Source organism: Eschrichtius robustus, chromosome X (genome assembly GCF_028021215.1).
Source record: "Eschrichtius robustus isolate mEscRob2 chromosome X, mEscRob2.pri, whole genome shotgun sequence".
Taxonomy (NCBI): Eukaryota; Metazoa; Chordata; class Mammalia; order Artiodactyla; family Eschrichtiidae; genus Eschrichtius; species Eschrichtius robustus.
This window is the reverse complement of record NC_090845.1, coordinates 12621293-12643765: the sequence shown is the minus strand read 5'-3', so window position 1 is coordinate 12643765 and position 22473 is coordinate 12621293. Positions and strand designations below refer to the sequence as shown.

General features: G+C 38.0%; 1 protein-coding gene across 2 annotated transcripts in view; it reads right to left on the bottom strand.

Annotated features, from left to right (window-relative positions):
- MOSPD2 (motile sperm domain containing 2) overlaps positions 1-22473 on the bottom strand; it is a 62357-nt gene that overhangs the window by 8121 nt on the left and 31763 nt on the right. For both annotated transcript variants that reach the window (XM_068533769.1, XM_068533770.1), the window contains exons 9-13: positions 9847-10023; positions 8928-9040; positions 6448-6544; positions 5555-5651; positions 5033-5162 (exon numbers count right to left, since the gene is read on the bottom strand). In XM_068533769.1, the coding sequence (XP_068389870.1) occupies positions 5033-5162; positions 5555-5651; positions 6448-6544; positions 8928-9040; positions 9847-10023 (614 nt within the window). The remainder of the gene's footprint in view (positions 1-5032; positions 5163-5554; positions 5652-6447; positions 6545-8927; positions 9041-9846; positions 10024-22473) is intronic.

The window sequence follows — 22473 nt, the reverse complement described above, 5'->3', positions numbered from 1 at the left end:
CTTACTATTCAAGTAAGTTCATGTTATCTCTGTTACAAAATTTGTCAGCAAGAACACCACCTTGGCATGATGGCTGATTTTGCGTAATGTCTCCTGGCGTTTGTGTGAAGAGTCTAAACAATTGTTGGGAGCAAGTGATTTAGATACATGTCAGCGAGATAAAAGTTAGGTGAACTTATCAGCAATGAGTATGTTTTATGGTATATCTTTAAAAACAGTTTTCCAAATGTCTTTGGTAACTTGAAACTTTATAGAGTTTTGCTCAGTTAAATGATAGGAAATTCACTGAATATCTAGATCATTTCCAAATAAGATAAAATACTTCTTAAACATTAATTACTACACATAGGTTTATCTACTTTTGGCTTCTTATTACAGAATGAAAGCTATTTGGGTATATTAGTAAACATATCTTGTGCCACAATGAAATACTATGAGGAAGTATCTACTTCTAGAAATTATGAAATATATTCATAATTTCTAGAAATTATGAAATATATTCATAAATTTGCCAATCTAAAGAATGCTGGTGTAACAGACTGCAAATGCTTATTTATTAGTTTTCACTAGAAAGTAAGGTTTCTAAGGATTATTAAAGCGACTAGAAATAAGTATATATCAACCCTGTACATAAGAATTAGGATGTGTTTTTGGCCAAGAGAAGTAGGGAGATGCATTTTTGTTAAGGGAAGTGAAAGTGATTTTATCCTAAAGTAGAGCTATAGTTATTTCAGAGTAGAAAGTAGGAGAATAAAGGACAAACTAAATGGATACAGAAAGTTGGGAAGAGAGAGAGAGAAAATTTTACCTTGTGTAGTCGAGCTGGCTAAAATTGAATAAATTTGTTTTAAGGGTTTTAAAAATAAGCTTAATAAGCTTAGTGTAATTGCATAAGACTAAATTTTCTTTTTTTGCTAAGAGGACAGTTTTACTGGGCTGTTGGTCTGGTCTGCTCCTGATAAGAGATTGTGAAAGGTTTTTCTTTACCTTTTTAAGTAATCTGCCTAGAAAGCAAAGATTTTGCACTTTATCAAAATAATTTCCTGTGCTTCATGTTATCTTTATCATCAGGTCTTTGATTAAAAGACTCAGTTTTAAGATTAAGGCTAAGTTTTGCTCGAAACTATGTGACCTTCTGTATTTGCCTTTGAAATGTTTTTAACTGTCACTTTGGTTAACTGGATAATTAAGTATTGTTTCATAATGATTTATGATTCTATTTAGTCAAGCGTCCAAAACCTTTTGATATTTTTGACAAACTTCCCCAAATCAAATTCTAAATGAAGTCTTTTTGACCTCAAACTAACTTTGGGATTTTCCCCAGGGCCCCTGGAACATCTCAAAAGATGTGTTCTCTCTCTTTATAAAAAGATATTAAACCACTTAGGCTTATTTGATATGTTAAATTACGTGGGACACATTGTCAAATAAGAATACTAAACCTTCTTGATTGTATTTGTATAGAAACATGTTTCACCTTCAAAGAGATTCACAGAAAGGACTCTGACAAGTACTCTAGAACACAGGTTTCTGATAACTTGAAGATTGTAAAACTGAGCTGGGTAAGAATTTCCAGAACGAATGGAAAAAACTGAATTCAAGCAGAAAAAAAATTAATAATGTGGGATTGAATGAATTGATGAGAATGATTACACTTTTTATGACTTTTTGTTTGAAACATGTTTTGTTTCTCCAGATTTAAGGGAAACTTTTCCTCTTAAGCTATCTATGATTTACTGCAATTTGGTGAATTATACCTTTGTAAGCAGAATTGAGACAATTTTTCTCCATACCTGATCCCTCCAGAATTTAGAAACTCGTAGTGAATATTCTCATTTTCATGGTGATATAGTTATTTGCACAAGTTCAATGAGAATCTGTTCTCCTTGTAACAGGACACAATTGGAAACATGGTTGTATTATCAAGGTTTTGACTTGAATGTCATATTTGAAAATGAAATGCATAAAGTCGGATATGACCAGATGGCTTTAAGGAACTAAAGACCCTTGGAAACAACTGACCTGGTACCTTGCTTACAGGGTTCCAGACAGCCTTACTAGGTGAGTAAGGAAAGTCACTTCCTGGCAAGCTCAGGAACCTCAATATTTTGGGGACCTCAAGAAGAGAGGAATTTGCCTAAATTGGCATAATAACCTTACCCTTGTTTACTGTGCTTTTCCTGATAGCTTTCCTCCACCCCACAACATCTTTCTTTTGTCTATCACTGGAGATGGTACTGAACGTGGTGGCTTGGGCCATTTGGGAGAGTTACTCAGTTTTCCTGGGTCTCTCCCACATATACAGGAGGTATCCATGTTATGAAACTTCTTTTTCTCTCCTGTTCATCTGTCTTTTATTACAGTGGGTCTCAGCCAAGAACTTAGAAGGGTAGAGGGAAAATTATTTTTCCTTTCCTACATCCTCCAGCTTCTTAATGCAGGTATAAATAACACAATTACACACAGTGCTCAATAACCTAAGAAAAGTTTTTTATGTGATATTCAGTAGAATTCACCTGATCTTACGATGTGAAGGAAACCACCCTTTCTAGATGGGAGGCAGTGCTTTCACCTGGGCCTTCAGTACCAAACCACCAAGTCTCCCTGTTTCTGTGAGGTAAGTGATTCTCTTTTGACAGTTACAGAAGAGCAAGCCATTAGAAGTTGATTTACAAAGCAACTCATGTATAACAAAACCAAAAAGAAAGAAAAAAACCCCATAATTTTGAGGTACTGTTTCGTAAGAACTTCAAAAGTAGGCCCTCCTGAAACATAACTTGAAAATTTAAACGTCTACTCCATCTAAAAACACGTCACAACTGGCATGAGCCTTATCTAGATCTGTGTTCCTTCCTACCTCGGCTTTAGGTTCTGTTCCTTCTAACTTTCTCAGGAATTTCACTGTCAATGGTTTATCTTGTAAGGTCAGCCTCTCCTTCTGAAATGGTCCTTACTATGGTTTTAAACAACGCTCAAATATCTCCCATTACAAAATCCCAAACAACCCCTTCTCAACAACACAGTCTTCCTTCCAACTAGGGCCCTGGTCCCTCCCCAACAAGCCAAACCTCCAGAAGTCTTACTACCTCTGTTTCTTTGGCATCTGGCTCCTACCAACTGAAAGTGTTCCCCGTGAGGTCATCAATTATCTCCATCAGGTCACCAGCAACGGCCAGCTCTCACACCTCATCCTTGACTGACACTGGCAGCACTTTGTGAAACACACTCTAACCTGGGCCTTAATGACACAGCTCACCTACTGCTTTCCCTCCTGACTCCCTGGATGGTCCTCCTTCATTTGGCTACTAAATATTCCTCTGAGCTCTGTCTGTCTAACTTTCACCCTCTCTCGCTGGGTACAAGTTAGACCTAGCCTAGAGGCAATAAAGCTCATCTTCCCAGGCCCATTCTTATTCTTCTTGTTCTCCTACGCTCTATGAACTGCCCGCAAAGGGTAATCTTGTCCAAGGCATTTCAGATCAGGTCGACGTTCTCCCAGTGGTTTTACAATGGTGCCCAAGCTGCTCCTCTGGGCGCTGTCTGCCTCCAACATTCTTTCTTACTATGAATCCTCTCACACTCTGTTCCAGCCACATCTGGATTCTTTCAACTCCTTATTTGAAGATTCAACTCAACCACAACCCTTACTAGGTTTCTCAGCTTCTCGTCTATAAAATGGGAAAAATAACTACCTATATGACCTAGGGTTGTTTTAGTGACTAAATGAATAAATAAGAGTAACACACTTAAATAGAACTTGCTATATGCCAGCGCTAGTCTAAGTGTTGTTAACTCAGTATCACTCTTTCACCTATGTCTGCCCACAGTCTATTTTTCTACAAAGCCTCCCAGAGTACTCCTTTAAAAAAAAACAAAAAACAAGCCGATCACCTCCTCATGGCTCTGCTCAGCACCAACTAATGGTCGCTCCTCTCAAAATCACAAGTTCTCACTATGGCAATGATCTGGCATCCCTTACTGGATTCAGGCTACACTGACCTTGCTGTTCCTCACCCAGGCCAAGCACACATCTTTTTCATTTATGGTTCCCTCTACCTGCAAAGCTCTTTTCCCCATTATCTATGTGGCCTACGCTCATTTCCTTCAGGTCCTACTCAAATGTCATCAGTGTGGCCATCCTTAACTACCCTCAACTGAGCTTTCTCAATCTTGGCACCAGTGACATTTTGGGCTGGATCATTCTTCGTCCTGGGGAGCTGTCCTGTGCATGGTGGGATACTGAGTAGCATCCCTGGTCTCCACCTACTAGATGCCCACAGCACCCCACTGTCCAGTTATGACAACCAACAATGTCTCCAGGTATTGACAAGCGTCCCTTGGGGGGCAAAACTGGGCACACTCCGAAAAAAAACCCCACAACCAACCTTCTTCTCTATTCTCCTCCTCTTTTCTATACATCTTTTTTGCACACATGCACAGACACACATGTGTATGCCTATATATAGTCACAGGGTTTTCTATTAAATAGGATAATTGTCATACGTATTTTTCTGTGAGTAGGCTCTTTTCTTTTCCTAATAGTATATCACAGATGTCTTTTTCCTGTATCAGAACAAACAGACGTACTACACTCTTTTGAATGGCTTCAGAGTACTCCTTCTCAAATGCGTTCCACTATTACTCTACTGATGAACATTTAGGTTCTTTTCCATTTTTCACTACTACAAACAATTTTTGTGAAAGAATGTTTCACTGCAGCAAACATTCTAGTACGTAAGGTGAGCATTCCTACAAAGGTAACTGCTGTAAGAGAAAATCCGTGTTTGTAATTTTGACACATCCAGATTCTTGCACAGGCTGGCAAGCAAATCTCTATTAGCAATCTCCCAGAGAAACTCCAGGTCTTATTCACCTGGGTACCCCAGAGCCTTGTAGGGGTTGGGGCCCACAGTGTAAGCCTAGATATCTGCCAAATGCCAGGAGGAAGGGATGCCTGCTTAGCCCATGTAGGCGCATTCCTCTTTGGGATTTTTCCCATTGCAATTTGAGAGCCTGTAAGGGAAAAGCATACCTATGCTCCATTACTTTGTTTCTAGGAACTTCTTTCCAGAACTGAGTCAATTCTGCTGGGCCCGTGCCAGATGACTGTTCCATTTCTGCAGCCATGATCAGAAAACGGTCTTGGGCAGAGACTGTTAACCCTGCATTCCAAAAAGGTAACGTATTATATAACAAACAAACAGGAACCTTTACAAAGGGACAAAGGGTTGGCTACGTGGCTTAGGCATTATTCTAGAAAACAACACTAAGGAAAAAGAATAATATGGAACTACCTTAAAAAAGGAAAAAGTTCTCCTAAAGAAGATGAATTTTTTGGTTTGAAATTCAATTTTACTTGTTAAAAAAAATTTTGTTTTAATGACAGCCATTCACCCGTCTCATTTTACAGGTGAGAAAACAGATGCCCAGAGTGTGGCGAGGTGACTCGCTGATACCCTGCTAATTTCTAGATTCCAGTCCAGCTTTGCTGAGTCATCACCCAGCCCCAGGCCCCCCGTAACACCCCACTGTGGCCAGCCAGGTGACAACTCACCCCCGTGGGGAGACACAACTATATCAACTGATGCACCCGGGTCACAACTGCTGTTGCTTGGCTTGACTCTGTACTTTTCTGGAGCAGTTGTTCTCACCTGTTTATGAAAAACAGTAGTCACATGACCTTTACACTCTCTGGGGGCAAATGGCTTTAAAATGACTTAAAAATCATTAATAAAGTCTATAAAACAATCTTGGTGGTTATGTATAGACTATATATTTTCCCATCTGCAGGAAAAAAGCATCTCAATCAAGTAGAAAAAACACACTCATCAGTCTGTCACTTAGCCTTCCTCTTAAATTAAAAAAAAAGAAATCCAACTGTTAAATATTTATCCTGTTAATCACCTGAATTTAATAATTCATGTTCAAAAAACAACACACATTAGAACACATGTTACAATAGTGTCCAGAAATTTAAAAGCAGTAATCAAAGGACACTAGGAAGTAGATGGTTCAAGGAAGGAATACCCTACAATATGGGGCAGTGGTGGGCTCAGTCCTGTTACACTTAATGCTCAGTGTCTGTCAGGTTAGTATCCAGTATAAACTGTACTCCAGAATATACCACACTTGGGGGAAAATGCACTTTAGATTTTATAGTTTTATTTTTTCACTCTCTCTATGAATTAAATTATTCATACAATGAAAAGTGATTCTTTTTTTTTTTTTTTAAAACAAACATTAAATCCTGGGGCTAATTTGGACAGTACCCTATTGCTGCACATTAAAGACTAAGATACAGACCTCAGAAAATTTTAGATAAGCTGTGACACACGGTTAGAGATAGAAGGCAGTATAAGCCTAAAAATATAAATAAAAATACCGTGCAAGTTCAAAATTATCAATCTTTCAATTTTCACACATAATTTATGTCTTTCAGATATTTACCTTAAATGCCACTATGTTTTTCGTTACATTTGTCAACACTATTAAAGCTTTCTTCTCTTCAGGTTCTGTACTTCCAAAATACAGTTCTTCCGCTGGGCTAGGTGGCAACAAAAGCATAAGCCAATGGTATTGCTCAGAATAAATGACAATCTAATCATCAGCTTGAAGAAAAATATTTGGTTAATATTTTACACTCATTTGTATAAAGAGATTTCATCAAAGAAGATTACAAAACAATTACCTAATGTATTTTGTATTTTAATCTTACTGATTCAATGCACGCTATTTAAATGTCCTATGGTTTCCCCCAAGATCTAAAAGCAAAATAGGAAAGAACAGGAGTGAATTAGGAATTCTGAATTAGTCCTATAATCAGCACCACCTTAAGGTTTATTTATTAAAACTCTTTGGTAGGTGATTGATTGATAGATAAAGATCAGAGAAGAAATTCCTGCTTCAACTTTACCTAATTACAAACATTAGAATGGGGCACATTTTTATACATCAACAGAAAAGAGTATAACTTAAAAAGATCATCAGGGATGTATTTAAGTAAAAGAGTAAGTCCTGACTATAGAAAGGTTTTTTTCTAAGTAATATGGAAGGAGATAAACACAAAGTATGGGGTGGGAACTACAGGAAAAAATTGTCAAAAAATCAGTGAGGCTCAAAATGCAAATTTTACTATTATTGGCCACTGTATATTAAAAATAAAAAGACTCAAGCAAAGTTTGTGTAGTTTAATTACATGAGCCAAATCGGGTGCCTCCAAATAATGCAAAGGACTGTGATTTTTATGTATTTACTTACTTTTAAAAAAATTTATTTTTATTTTGTTGCTGCACATGGGCTTTTCTCTAGTTGCGGCGAGCTGGGGCTACTCTTTGTTGCAGTGCACGGGCTTCTCATTGGGTGGCTTCTCGTTGCAGAGCAGGGGCTCTAGACACACGGGCTTCAGCAGTTGTGGCTCTCGGGCTCTAGAGCGCAGGCTCAGTAGTTGTGGCACACGGGCTTAGTTGCTCCGCAGCATGTGGGATCTTACGGAGCAGGGCTCGAACCCATGTCCCCTGCATTGGCAGGCGGATTCTTAACCACTGTACCACCAGGGAAGCCCGGACTGTGATTTTTAGATAAAAAGGTGAATTCTTCAGATAGCCCTTGACTTTGAGCTCCACCTTTAAATAGATTCATTTTATATCAGGAATATCTGCATATCAGAGATATTTATTCATGTAAAGAACACACATTTTAAAATAAGTGCTCTCCCAGGAGAGCTGTGCCCAGCTTTGGACAAGACATAAATTAGTATGGTTGCTGGTGTCTTTTTAAAACCCAATCCGAAATATACCACAGAAAAGACAGGAAGGTTATGGATCTCAGAACTGCTCTCAGTATCCAGCACAGAAACCATGAAAAGCTCTAGGGAGACAGAGGTTGGTTAGGTCCCTGTGTGTGTGTGTGTAGGATAAGCACTGATTTTCTGGAGGGATGGGTGGGCATTGCAGAGTTGGCTTTCTCCCTAGCTGGATCTTTTAGCCATACGTTGATAGTTATAAGCCAGGACCTATGGTTTTGACAGGCCTCCAGAGAAAAAACAGTAACTTCCAAACTAGTAGAGGGAAAAATGGGAAACAAACAAATTCCAGAGTGGGGGAAACGACAAAGGAAAACCATGGAAAAGAGAACATGCACATGTGTTTCCCTCCTTCCCTCTCACACACACACTCATGCAGATGGTGAAGATAAATCCAAATAGAACAGTAATCAAAATATATATATGTAAACAAACTAATCTTGTCAGAGAATTTCAGATTTGATGTTTAAAATGTCTGGCTCTATTGTTCATGAGTCTTTAACAGTTACATAGAAAGGTTTCAAGTAAAGGGATAGAAAATGATACAGTAGGCCATTACTAAATAAAGTTGGTAAAGCAGTATTAACATAAGGCTGTACAGATTTACCAACCAAAAGCATCATTAGTGAGAAAGGTCTTTACATAATGATAAGGAAACAATACTGAATTTTTTGGATTGAACAACCTAGAAAGAAAAATAGAGATGTGCTGAAATTTGGCTTTGGTAAAAACCCTATTTTTCTGGTTCAGCTTTAGCTTTTGGAAGGTCAAATCGATAAATGGCTACTTCAGTGTCATTTCTGGCAACCTCAAACTTGTGCAAGTCAAACACTATCAGTAAAATGAGAAAACTACATGTCATTCAGATTTGTTGTTAATATATGAATATTCACTCTTATTACCTGATGTGGGATAAAGGCCCTTTAAACACACTCAACAGAATAAATAACAAAAAGGTAGCTACAAATATCCACTATATCTGGAAACCAAGGTGAGTCTTCAGATAACCCTTAATTTTATATTTCCAGTTTCAAAAACAGTCCAGAAGTTTTCTTAATTTTGCAGTTCCCTCAAAATGATCAAGATATATCATGAAAGCACAGCTAATAAAATCCTCAACTAGTACCTGATGTGTAATAAGGGCCCTTTAAACACACTCAATGGTTTCTTGAAAGCTTTCATTTTGGAATCAACTTTTTCATTCTCTTCTGCTTTGGAAGTAGGTTCCGTTACGTTAACCTAAAGACAAAAAATATATATATATATGAAGAAAGAAAGAAAAAGAAATTGAATTTCACACTGATAGGAAGTTCATTAGGTCACAAAGTTAGCATTATAGTGACTCAATCCAAATTACAATCTTTAACATAGGTTTATTATATCTAAATTATATATTTAACATATAGTAACCTGATGATTAACCTATATTTGAGTACCTACTATGTAAATAGGCCCCTTTAGAAAATGTAACATGGTCTTTCCCTTAAGAGTTTTTATTTTTATTTTTTTGGCTGCCCCACACGGCTTGTGGGATCTAAGTTCCCCAGCCAGGGATTGAACCAGGGCTCTCAGCAGTGAGAGCACAGAGTCCTAACCACTTGACCACCCGGGAATTCCCCTCCCTTTTAAGCGTTTTAAAATCTGTTCTACATTGCAATATATTTATCCCTCTATCAAGTCCCTGATATCTCATAAAAACATAACTAAGTGTTCTTTAAAAATGAAAAAGAGAAAGTAAATCAAGGTAATGTTTTCAGTTAATTACTTTTTATTTATTTTAGATAGATAAAAAATATTTTAGATAAAAGGATTCTTTTAAGATGCGTTTAGCCAATTTTTACACAAAAGCAGGGAATCAACCTTTTATATACTGTAGCACACTACCAGTCAACTAGTGCCATCCTCCTTCTTTCTTTTTACGTACAAAGATGTGGAAGGGCAGCAAGTTAAGTGAATTACCTAAAATTACATAGCCAGCTAGTGGCAGAATTGGGGCTAGGTCACAGCTTTTGTCTCAATTTCATTTTTTTTTTTGTGAAAATTACCTTTTTAAGAAGAGCTGTTTGTTCTTCATTAGAAATTGTTTCCAAGGTTTCTTTGCCATCACTTTCTATATCTTCTTTACTTGAAGCTTCATCCTCACTGGCAATAGGCCCATTTTCACACAACGGTGTCTGGAAGTCATCATCTACAAGTGGTGGATAGCTATACTTGAAAGGATCCTGAGAGAAAAGAATTTTGTATCAGCTTGCTAAGAGGTGGGTGGAGAAATAATTCTCTTAGTAAAGTTAAAATCCATTCCTCTGGCCAAGAAAACAGAGTTAATTAGATAGTGAAATTTAAAACAAAGCAAGCATTTCGAAACAGCAAGGGAAAAAGCAGGATGTGGTGTGGGACAACTGGCCAGCCATCTGTAAAAGAACCAAATTGGATCTTTAGCTCATTCTTTTTTTTTAGAAAAATTTATTTATTTTATTTTTTTGGCTGTGTCGGGTCTTAGTTGTGGCATGTGGGATCTCTCGTTGCAGCGCACGGACTTCTGTCTAGTTGTGGCGTGTGGGTTTTCTCTCTCTAGCTGTGGCGCATGCGCTCTGCAGCTGTGGTGCGCGGGCTCCAGAGTGCATGGGCTCTGTAGTTTGCGGCATGAGGGCTCTCTCATTGAGGCACACAAGCTCAGTAGTTGTGGCGTGCGGGCTTAGTTGCCCCGCAGCATGTGGGATCTTAGTCCCCCGACCAGGGATCGAACCTGTGTCCCCTGCATTGGAAGGTGGATTCTTTACCACTGGACGACCAGGGAAGTCCCTAGCTCATTCTTTATACCAAAAAGAATTTCAGATGAATAAAAGCTTTAAATGTGTGTGTATATTTTTAAAAAACAACGTAAGCTCCAGAACAACACATAGGAGAATTAAAAAAACAACAACAAAACCCGAAAAACACAAAACCTAAGTAAGGGAAGGCCTTTTCTAAGTAAAACATGAAACCTAGAAGGCATAAAAATATTGACAAAAATTGAGCACGCCAAAATGAAACATTTTTGATTGAGGGCAGAGACAAGACGGCAGAGTAGAAGGACATGAGCTCACCTCCTCTCATGAAAACACCAAAATCACAACTAACTGCTAAACAAACACTGATAAGAAAACACTGGAACATACCAAAAAAGATATTCTACATCCAAACACAAGAAGCCATAACGAGACGATAGGAGGGGTGCAATCACGATAAAATCAAATTGAATACCTGCTGGGTGGGCTACCCACAAACTGGAAAATAATTAGATGGCAGAGGTTCTCCCACAGGAGTGCAAGTCCCGAGCCCCACATCAGGCTGCCCAGCCTGAGGGTCTGGCATCAGGAGGAGCCCCCAAGAGCATCTGGCTTTGAAGGCCAACAGGGTTTGATCACCGGAATTCCACAGGACTGGGGGGAAACAGAAACTCCACTCTTGGAGGACACACATAAGGTCTGATGAGCACCAGGACCCACAGGAAAAAGCAGTGACCTCACAGGAGCCTGGGCCAGACATACCTGCTAGTATTGGAGGGTCTCCTTATGAGGCAGGAGGCAGATGTGGCTCACTGTGGGGACAAAGACACTGCTGGTGGTAGTTCTGGGGAGTGCTCATTGGCATGAGCCCTCCTGGAGGCTGCCATTTTCTCACCAAGACCTGGCCCCACCCAACAGCCTATAGGCTCCAGTGCTGGGATGCCTCGGGCCAAACAACCAACACGGTGGGAACACAGCCCCACCCATCAGCAGACATTCTGCCTTAAGTCTTCCTGAGCCCACAGCTGCTCACCAGAGGGACAAGACCCAGCTCCATATACCAATGGGCAGGAACCAGTACCTCCCACCAGGAAACCTGCACAAGCCTCTTAAATAAATGGTTTTTTTTTTTTTTTTTTTTTTTTTTTTGACCACACCGTGTGGCTTGAAGGATCTTAGTTTCCCCAACCAGGGACTGAATGTGCACCCTCAGCAGTGAAACCATGGACTCCTAACCACCGGACCGCCAGGGGATTCCCTGCAAAAGCCTCTTAGACAGGCCTCATCCACCAGGGGGCAGACAACAGAAGCAAGAAGAACTACAACCCTGTAGGCTGAGGAACAGAAACCACAATCACAGCATGTTAGACAAAATGAGACCAGCAGAGGATTATGTCCCAGATGAAGGAACAAGATAAAAACCCCAGAAGAACAACTGCATGAAGTGGAGATAGGCAATCTACCTGAAAAAGAATGCAGAGTAATGACAGTAAAGTTGATCCAAGATCTTGGAAAAAGAATGGAAGCACAGACCGAGAAGATAGAAGAAATGTTTAATAAAGAGCTAGAAGATCTAAAGAAAAAACAAACACAGATGAACAATATGATAACTGAAATGAAAAATACACTAGAAGGAATCAATAGCAGAATAAATGAGGCAGACGAACAGATGAGCTGGAAGACAGAAAGGTGGAAATCACTGCCATGAAACAGAATAGAGAAAAAAGAACAAAAAGAAATGAGGGCAGCCGAAGAGACCTCTGTGACAACATTAAATGCACCAACATTCACATTAAAGGGATGCCAGAAGGACGAGAGAGAAAGGACCTGAGAAAATGTATGAAGAGATAATAGCTGAAAACTTCCCTAACATGGGAAAGGAAATAGTCACCCATGTCCAGGAAGTGCAGAGAGTCCCATGCAGGATAAACCCAAGGAGGAACACCCTGAGACACATATTAATGAAGGTGACAAAAATTAAACGCAAAGAAAAAATATTGAAAGCAATAAATAACATACAAGGGAGCAGAAGCAAGAAAAACTACAATCCTGCAGGCTGTGGAACAGAAACCACACTCACAGAAAGACAGACAAGATGAAAAGGCAGAGGGCTATGTACCAAATGAAGGAACAAGATAACACCCCAGAAAAACAACTAAATGAAGTGGAGATAGGCAACCTTCCAGAAAAATAATTCAGAATACTGATAGTGAAGATGATCCAGGGCCTCGGAATAAGAATGGAAGCAAAGATCGAGGAGATACAAGAAAGCTTTAACAAAGACCTAGAAGAATTGAAGAACAAACAAACAGAGATGAACAATACAATAACTGAAATGAAAACTACACTAGAAGGAATCAATAGCAGAATAACTGAGGCAGAAGAACGGATAAGTGACCTGGAAGACAGAATGGTGGAATTCACTGCTGCGGAACCGACTAAAGAAAAAAGAATGAAAAGAAATGAAGACAGCCTAAGAGACCTCTGGGACAACATGAAACGCAACAACATTCGCACTATAGGGGTCCCAGAAGGAGAAGAGAGAGAGAAAGGACCAGAGAAAATATTTGAAGAGATTATAGTCGAAAACTTCCCTAACATGGGAAAGGAAATAGCCACCCAAGTCCAGGAAGCGCAGCGAGTCCCATACAGGATAAACCCAAGGAGAAACACACCGAGACACACAGTAATCAAATTGGCAAAAATTAAAGACAAAGAAAAATGATTGAAAGCAGCAAGGGAAAAACAACAAATAACATACAAGGGAACTCCCACAAGGTTAACAGCTGATTTCTCAGCAGAAACTCTACAAGCCAGAAGGAAGTGGCAAGATATACTTAAAGTGATGAAAGGGAAGAACCTACAACCAAGATTACTCTACCCGGCAAGGATCTCATTTAGATTTGATGGAGAAATCAAAAGCTTTACAGACAAGCAAAAGCTACGAGAATTCAGCACCACCAAACCAGCTCTACAACAAATGCTAAAGGAACTTCTCTAAGTGGGAAACACAACAGAAGAAAAGGATCTACAAAAACAAACCCAAAACAATTAAGAAAATGGTCATAGGAACATACATATCCATAATTACCTTAAACGTGAATGGATTAAGTGCTCCAACCAAAAGACACAGGCTTGCTGAATGGATACAAAAACAAGACCCATATATATGCTGTCTACAAGAGACCCACTTCAGACCCAGGGACACATACAGACTGAAAGTGAGGGGATGGAAAAAGATATTCCATGCAAATGGAAATCAAAAGAAAGCTGGAGTAGCTATACTCATATCAGATAAAATAGACTTTAAAATAAAGAATGTTATAAGAGACAAGGAAGGACACTACATAATGCTCAAGGGATCAATCCAAGAAGAAGCTATAACAATTATAAATATATATGCACCCAACACAGGAGCACCTCAATACATAAGGCAACTGCTAACAGCTATAAAAGAGGAAATCGACAGTAACACAATAATAGTGGGGGACTTTAACACCTCACTTACACCAATGGACAGATCATCCAAAATGAAAATAAATAAGGACACAGAAGCTTTAAATGACACAACAGACCAGACAGATTTAGTTGATATTTATAGGACATTCCATCCAAAAACAGCAGATTACACGTTCTTCTCAAGTGCGCACAGAACATTCTCCAGGATAGATCACATCCTGGGTCACAAATCAAGCCTCAGGAAATTTAAGAAAGTTGAAATCATATGAAGCATCTTTTCTGACCACAACACTATGAGATTAGAAATGAATTACAGGGGAAAAAACGTGAAAAGCACAAATACATGGAGGCTAAACAATACGTTACTAAATAACCAAGAGATCACTGAAGAAATCAAAGACGAAATAAAAAAAATACCTAGAGACAAATGACAATGAAAACACGATGATCCAAAACCTACGGGATGCAGCAAAAGCAGTTCTAAGAGGGAAGTTTATAGCGATACAAGCCTACCTCAAGAAACAAGAAACATCTCAAGTAAACAATCTAACCTTACACCTAAAGGAACTAGAGAAAGAAGAACAAACAAAACCCAAAGTTAGCAGAAGGAAAGAAATCATAAAGATCAGAGCAGAAATAAATGAAACAGAAACAATAGGAAACATCAATAAAACTAAAAGCTGGTTCTTTGAGAAAATAAACAAAATTGATAAGCCATTAGCCAGACTCATCAAGAAAAAGAGGGAGAGGACTCAAATCAATAAAATTAGAAATGAAAAAGGAGAAGTTACAAGAAACACCACAGAAATACAAAGGATCACAAAAGACTACCACAAGGAACTCTATGCCAATAAAATGGACAACCTGGAAGAAATGGACCAATTCTTAGAAAGGTATAACCTTCCAAGACTGAACCAGGAAGAAACAGAAAATATGAACAGACCAATCACAAGTAATGAAATTGAAACTGTGATTAAAAATCCTGCAACAAACAAAAGTCCAGGACCAGATGGCTTCACAGGTGAATTCTATCAAACATTTAGAGAAAAGCTAACACCCATCCTTCTCAAACTCTTCCAAAAAATTGCAGAGGAAGGAACACTCCCAAACTCATTCTATGAGGCCACCATCACCCTGGTACCAAAACCAGACAAAGATACTACAAAAAAAAAGAAAACTACAGACCAATATCCCTGATGAATATAGATGCAAAAATCCTCAACAAAATACTAGCAAACAGAATGCAACAACACATTAAAAGGATCATACACCACGATCAAGTGGGATTTATCCCAGGGATGCAAGGATTCTTCAATATACGCAAATCAATCAATGTGATACACCACATTAACAAAGTGAAGAAGAAAAACCATATGATCGTCTCAATAGATGCAGAAAAAGCTTTTGACAAAATTCAACACCCATTTATGATAAAAACTCTCCAGAAAGTGGGCACAGAGGGAACCTACCTCAACATAATAAAGGCCATATACGACAAACCCACAGCAAACATCATTCTCAACAGTGAAAAACTGAAGGCATTTCCTCTAAGATCAGGAACGAGACAAGGATGTCCACTCTCACCACTATTATTCAACATAGTTTTGGAAGTCCTAGCCATGGCAATCAGAGAAGAAAAAGAAATAAAAGGAATCCAAATTGGAAAAGAAGAAGTAAAGCTGTCACTGTTTGCGGATGACATGATACTATACATAGAGAATCCTAAAGATGCTACCAGAAAACTACTAGAGCTAATCAATGAATTTGGTAAAGTTGCAGGATACAAAATTAATGCACAGAAATCTCTTGCATTCCTATACACTGATGATGAAAAATCTGAAAGAGAAATTATGGAAACACTCCCATTTACCATTGCAACAAAAAGAATAAAATACCTAGGAATAAACCTACCTAGGGAGACAAAAGACCTGTATGCAGAAAACTGTAAGACACTGCTGAAAGAAATTAAAGATGATACCAACAGATGGAGAGATATACCATGTTCTTGGATTGGAAGAATCAATATTGTGAAAATGACCATACTACCCAAAGCAATCTACAGATGCAATGCAATCCCTATCAAATTACCAATGGCATTTTTTACGGAACTAGAACAAATCATCTTAAAATGTGTATGGAGACACAAAAGACCCCGAATAGCCAAAGCGGTCTTGAGGGAAAAAAACGGAGCTGGAGGAATCAGACTCCCTGACTTCAGACTATACTACAAAGCTACAGTAATCAAGACAATATGGTACTGGCACAAAAACAGAAACATAGATCAATGGAACAAGATAGAAAGCCCAGAGATTAACCCATGCACCTATGGTCAACTAATCTATGACAAAGGAGGCAAAGATATACAATGGAGAAAAGACAGTCTCTTCAATAAGTGGTGCTGGGGAAACTGGACAGCTACATGTAAAAGAATGAAATTAGAACACTCCGTAACACCATACAGAAAAATAAATGCAAAATGGACTCGAGACCTAAATGTAAGACCGGACACTATAAAACTCTTAGAGGAAAACATAGGAAGAACACTCTTTGACATAAGTCACAGCAAGATCTTTTTTGATCCACCTCCTAGAGTAATGGAAATAAAAACAGAAATAAACAAATGGGACCTAATGAAACTTCAAAGCTTTTGCACAGCAAAGGAAACCATAAACAAGACGAAAAGACAACCCTCAGAATGGGAGAAAATATTTGCAAACGAATCATCGGACAAAGGATTAATCTCCATAATATATAAACAGCTCAGGCAGCTCAATATTAAAGAAACAAACAACCCAGTCCAAAAATGGGCAGAAGACCTAAATAGACATTCCTCCAAAGAAGACATACAGATGGCCAAGAAGCACATGAAAAGTTGCTCAACATCACTAATTATTAGAGAAATGCAAATCAAAACTACAGTGAGGTATCACCTCACACCAGTTAGAATGGGCACCATCAGAAAATCTACAAACAACAAATGCTGGAGAGGGTGTGGAGAAAAGGGAACACTCTTGCACTGTTGGTGGGAATGTAAATTGATACAGCCACCATGGAGAACAATATGGAGGTTCCTTAAAAAACTAAAAATAGAATTACCATATGATCCAGCAATCCCACTACTGGGCATATACCCAGAGAAAACCGTAATTCAAAAAGACACATGCACCCCAATGTTCACTGCAGCACTATTTACAACAGCCAGGTCATGGAAGCAACCTAAATGCCCATCGACAGACGAATGGATAAAGAAGTTGTGGTACATATATACAATGGAATATTACTCAGCCATAAAAAGGAACGAAATTGAGTCATTTGTTGAGACGTGGATGGATCTAGAGACTGTCATACAGAGTGAAGTAAGTCAGAAAGAGAAAAAGAAATATCGTATATTAACGCATGTATGTGGAACCTATAAAAATGGTACAGATGAACCGGTTTGCAGGGCAGAAGTTGAGACACAGATGCGGAGAACAAACGTATGGACACCAAGGGGGGAAAACCGCGGTGGGGTGGGGATGGTGGTGTGCTGAACTGGGCGATTGGGACTGACATGTATACACTGATGTGTATAAAATTGATGGCTGATTAAAAAAAAATAATAATAAATAAATAAAAACAACATTAGCAAAGTAAAAAAAAAAAAAATAATAACATACAAGGGAACTCCCAGAAGGTTATCAGCTGATTTTTCAGCAGAAACTCTGCAGACCAGAAGGGAGTGGCACGATATATTTAAAGAGATGAAAGGGAAAAACCTACAACCAAGATTACTCTATCAGCAAGGATCTCATTCAGATTCGACAGAGAAATCAACAGCATTACAGACAAGCAAAAGCTAAGAGAATTCAGCACCAGCAGACCAGCTTTGCAACAAATGCTAAAGGAACTTCTCTAGATGGGGAAAAAAAGGCCACAACTAGAAACAAGAAAATTATGAATGGAGAAGCTCACTGGTAAAGGCAAACTAACAGTAAAGGTAGGAAATAATCCACACACAAATATGCTATCAAAACCATCAATCATGAGAAGAGGGAAGTAGAAATGCAGGATACTGGAAATGCATTTGAAATTAAAAGACCAGCAACTTAAAACAATCTTATTCGTATATAGACTGCTATATCAAAACATGGTAACCGCAAACCAAACATCTGCAATAGACACACAAAAAGGATAAAGGAATCCAAACAGAACACTAAAGTAAGTCATCAAATCACAAGAGAACAAAAGAGGAAGGGGAGAAAAAAGACGTACAAAAACAAATGCAAAAAACAATTAACAAAATGGCATTAAGAAGGGAATTCCCTGGTGGTCGAGTGCATAGGACTTGGTGCTTTCACTGCCATGGCCCAGGTTCAATCCCTGGTTGGGGAACTAGGATCCTGCAAGTCATGCAGCATGGCCAAAAAAATAAAATAAAATAAAAAATGGCAATAAGAACATACATACAGATAACTACCTTAAATGTAAATGGATTAAATGCTCAAACCAAAAGACACAGACTGGCTGAATGGATACAAAAACAAGACCCGTACATATGCTGTCTACAAGAGACCCACTTCAAATCTAGGGACATACAGACTGAAAGTGAGGGGACTGAAAAAAGTATTCCATGCAAACGGAAATCAAAAGAAAGCTGGAGTGCCAATACTCATATCAGACAAAATAGAGTTTAAAATAAAGACTGTTATAAGAGACAAAGAAGGACACTACATAATGATCAAGGGATCAATCAAAGAAGAAGATATAACAATTGTAAATATATATGCACCCAACTTAGGAGCACCTCAATACATAAGGCAAATGGTAACAGATATAAAAGGAGAAATTGACAGTAAGACAATAATCGTGGGGGACTTTTAACACCTCACATCAATGGACAGATCATCCAGACAGAAAATCAATAAGGAAACACAGGCCTTAAACGACACATTAGACCAGATAGACTTAACTGATATTTATAGAGCATTCCATCCAAAAGCAGCAGAATACACATTCTTCTCAAGTACACGGGGAACATTCTCCAGGACTGGTCACATGCTGGACCACAAAGTGAGCCTTGGTAAATTTAAGAAAACTGAAATCATATCAACAATCTTCTCCGACCACAATGCTATGAGACAGAAATCAACTACAAGTAAAAAACCGTAAAAAAACACAAACACGTGGAAGTTAAACAATATACTACTAAACAACCAATGGATCACTGAATTAATCAACGAGGAAATCAAAAAATACCTAGAGACAAATGACAATGAAAACACGACAATCCAAAACCTATGGGATGCAGCAAAAGCAGTTCTAAGAGGGAAGTTTATAGCGATACAAGCCTACCTCAAGAAATAAGAAAAATCTCCAATAAACAATCTAACCTTACACCTAAAGGAACTAGAGAAAGAAGAACAAACAAAACCCAAAGTTAGCAGAAGGAAAGAAATCATAAAGATCAGAGCAGAAATAAATGAAACAGAAACAAAGAAAACAATAGCAAAGATCAATAAAACTAAAAGCTGGTTCTTTGAGAAAATAAACAAAATTGATAAACCTTTAAGCAGACTCATCAAGAAAAAAAAGGGAGAGGGCTCAGATCAATAGAATTAGAAATGAAAAAGGAGAAATTACAACAAACACCACAGAAATACAAAGGATCACAAGAGACTACCACAAGGAACTCTATGCCAATAAAATGGACAACCTGGAAGAAATGAACAAATTCTTAGAAAGGTAAAACCTTCCAAGACTGAACCAGGAAGAAACAGAAAATATGAACAGACCAATCACAGGTACTGAAATGGACACTGTGATTACAAAATTCCCAAGAAACAAAAGTCCAGGACCAGATGGCTTCATAGGTGAATTCTATAAAACATTTAGAGAAGAGTTAACACCTATCCTTCTGAAACTATTCCAAAATATTGCACAGGAAGAAACACTCTCAAACTCATTCTATGAGGCCACCATCACCCTGGTACCAAAACCAGACAAAGAGATCAAAAAAAGAAAATTACAGGCCAATATCACTGATGAACATTGATGCAAAAATCCTCAACAAAATACTAGCAAACTGTATCCAACAATACATTAAAAGGATCATACACCAAGATCAAGTAGGATTTATCCAAAGGGATGCAAGGATTTTTAATATCTGCAAATCAGTAAGTGTGATACACCAAACTGACAAACCAAAGAATAAAAACCATATGGTCATCTCAATAGATGCAGAAAAAGCTTTTGACAAAATTCAACACCCGTTTATGATAAAAAAAAAACTCTCCAGAAGGTGGGCATAAAGGGAACATACCTCAACATAATAAAAGGCATTTACGACAAACCTACAGCTAACATCATACTCAATGGTGAAAAGCTGAAAGCGTTACCTCTAAGATCAGGAACAAGACAAGGGTGTGCACTCTCACCACTTTTATACAACACTGTTGTGTATAGGACTTCCAAAACTATCAGAGAAGATATAAAAGGAATCCAAAATGGAAAAGAAGTAAAACTGTCACCGTTTACAGATAACATGATACTATACATAGAAAATCCTAAAGATGCTACCAGAAAACTTACTAGAGCTCATCCATGAATTCAGTAAAGGTGCAGGATCCACAATTAATACACAGAAATCTCTTGCATCCCTATACACTAACAATGAAAGATCAGAAAGAGAAATTAAGGAAACAATCCCATTTACCATTACATCAAAAAGAATAAAATACCTAGGAATAAACCTACCTAAGGAAGCAAAAGACCTGTACTCTGAAAACTATAGGATGCTGATAAAAGAAACTGAAGATGACACAAACAGATGGAAAGGTATACCATGTTTTTGGATTGGAAGAATCAATATTGTCAAAATGACTACACTACCCAAGGCAATCTACAGAGTCAATGCAATTCGTATCAAATTACCAATGGCATTCTTCACAGAAGTAGAACAAAAAATTTAAAAATTTGTATGGAGACACAAAAGACCCCAAATATCCAAAGCGATCTGGAGACTATACTACAAAGCTACAGTAATCAAAACATTATGGTACTGGCACAAGAACAGAAATATAGATCAATGCAACAGGATAGGAAGTCCAGAAATAAACACACCAACCTATGGTCAACTAAACTAGGACAAAGGAGGCAAGACAATCTCTTCAGTAAATGGTGCTGGGAAAACTGGACAGCTACATGTAAAAGAACGAAATTAGAACACTCTCTAACACCATACACAGAAGTAATCTCAAAATGGATCAAAGACCTAAATGTAAGACCAGATACTGTAAAACTCTAAGAAGAAAACATAGGCAGAACACTCTCTGACATAAATTGTAGCAATATCTTTTTTGTTCCACCACCTAGAGTAATAAAAATGAAAATAAAAATAAAGAAATGGGACCTTATTAAACTTACAAGCTTTTGCACAGCAAAGGAAACCATAAACAAAACAAAAAGACAACCCACAGATTGGGAGAAAATATTTGTAAACAAAGCGAGACCAACAAGGGATTAATGTCCAAAATATACAAACAGCTTATGCAGTTAAAAAAAAACCCAAACAACAAACAAAAAAACCCAATCAAAAAATGGGCGGAAGATCTAAATAGACCATTTATCCAAAGAAGATATACAGATGGCCAAGAAGTACATTAAAAGATGCTCAACATAACTAATTATTAGAGAAATGCAAATCAAAACTACAATGAGGTATCAGCTCACACTGGTCAGAATGGCCATCGTTTAAAAAAAAAAATCTATAAACCATAAATGCTGGAGAGGATGTGGAGAAAAGCGAACCCTCCTGCACTGTTGGTGGGAATGAAAATTTGTACTACCATTATGGAGAATAGTATGGAGGTTCCTTAAAAAACTAAAAATAGAACTACCATATGATCCAGCAATCCCACTTCCTGGGCATATATCCAGAGAAAACCATAATTTGAAAAGATACATGTACCCCAACGTTCACTGCAGCACTATTTGCAATAGCCAAGACATGGAAGCCTAAATGCCCAAGAGAGGAATGGATAAAGAAGATGTGGTACATAGATATAATGGAATATTACTCAGCCATAAAAGGAAAGAATTAATGCCATTTGCAGCAACATGGATGGACTTAGAGATGATCATACTAAGTGAAGTCAGACAGAGAAAGACAAGTATCACATGATATCACTTATATGTGGAATCTAATAAAAAAATGATACAAATGAACTTATTTACAAAACAGAAACAGGCTCACAGATCTCAAAATCAAACTTACGGTTACCAAAGGGGAAACATGGGGGTAGTGATAAATTAGGAGATTGGGATTAACATATACACACTACTATATATATAATAGATAAGTAACAAGGACTTGCTCAGTTGCTTGTTCTACTGTATAGAACAGGGAACTCTACTCAACGCTCTGTAATATATGGGAAAAGAATCTGAAAAAGAATGGATATATATGTA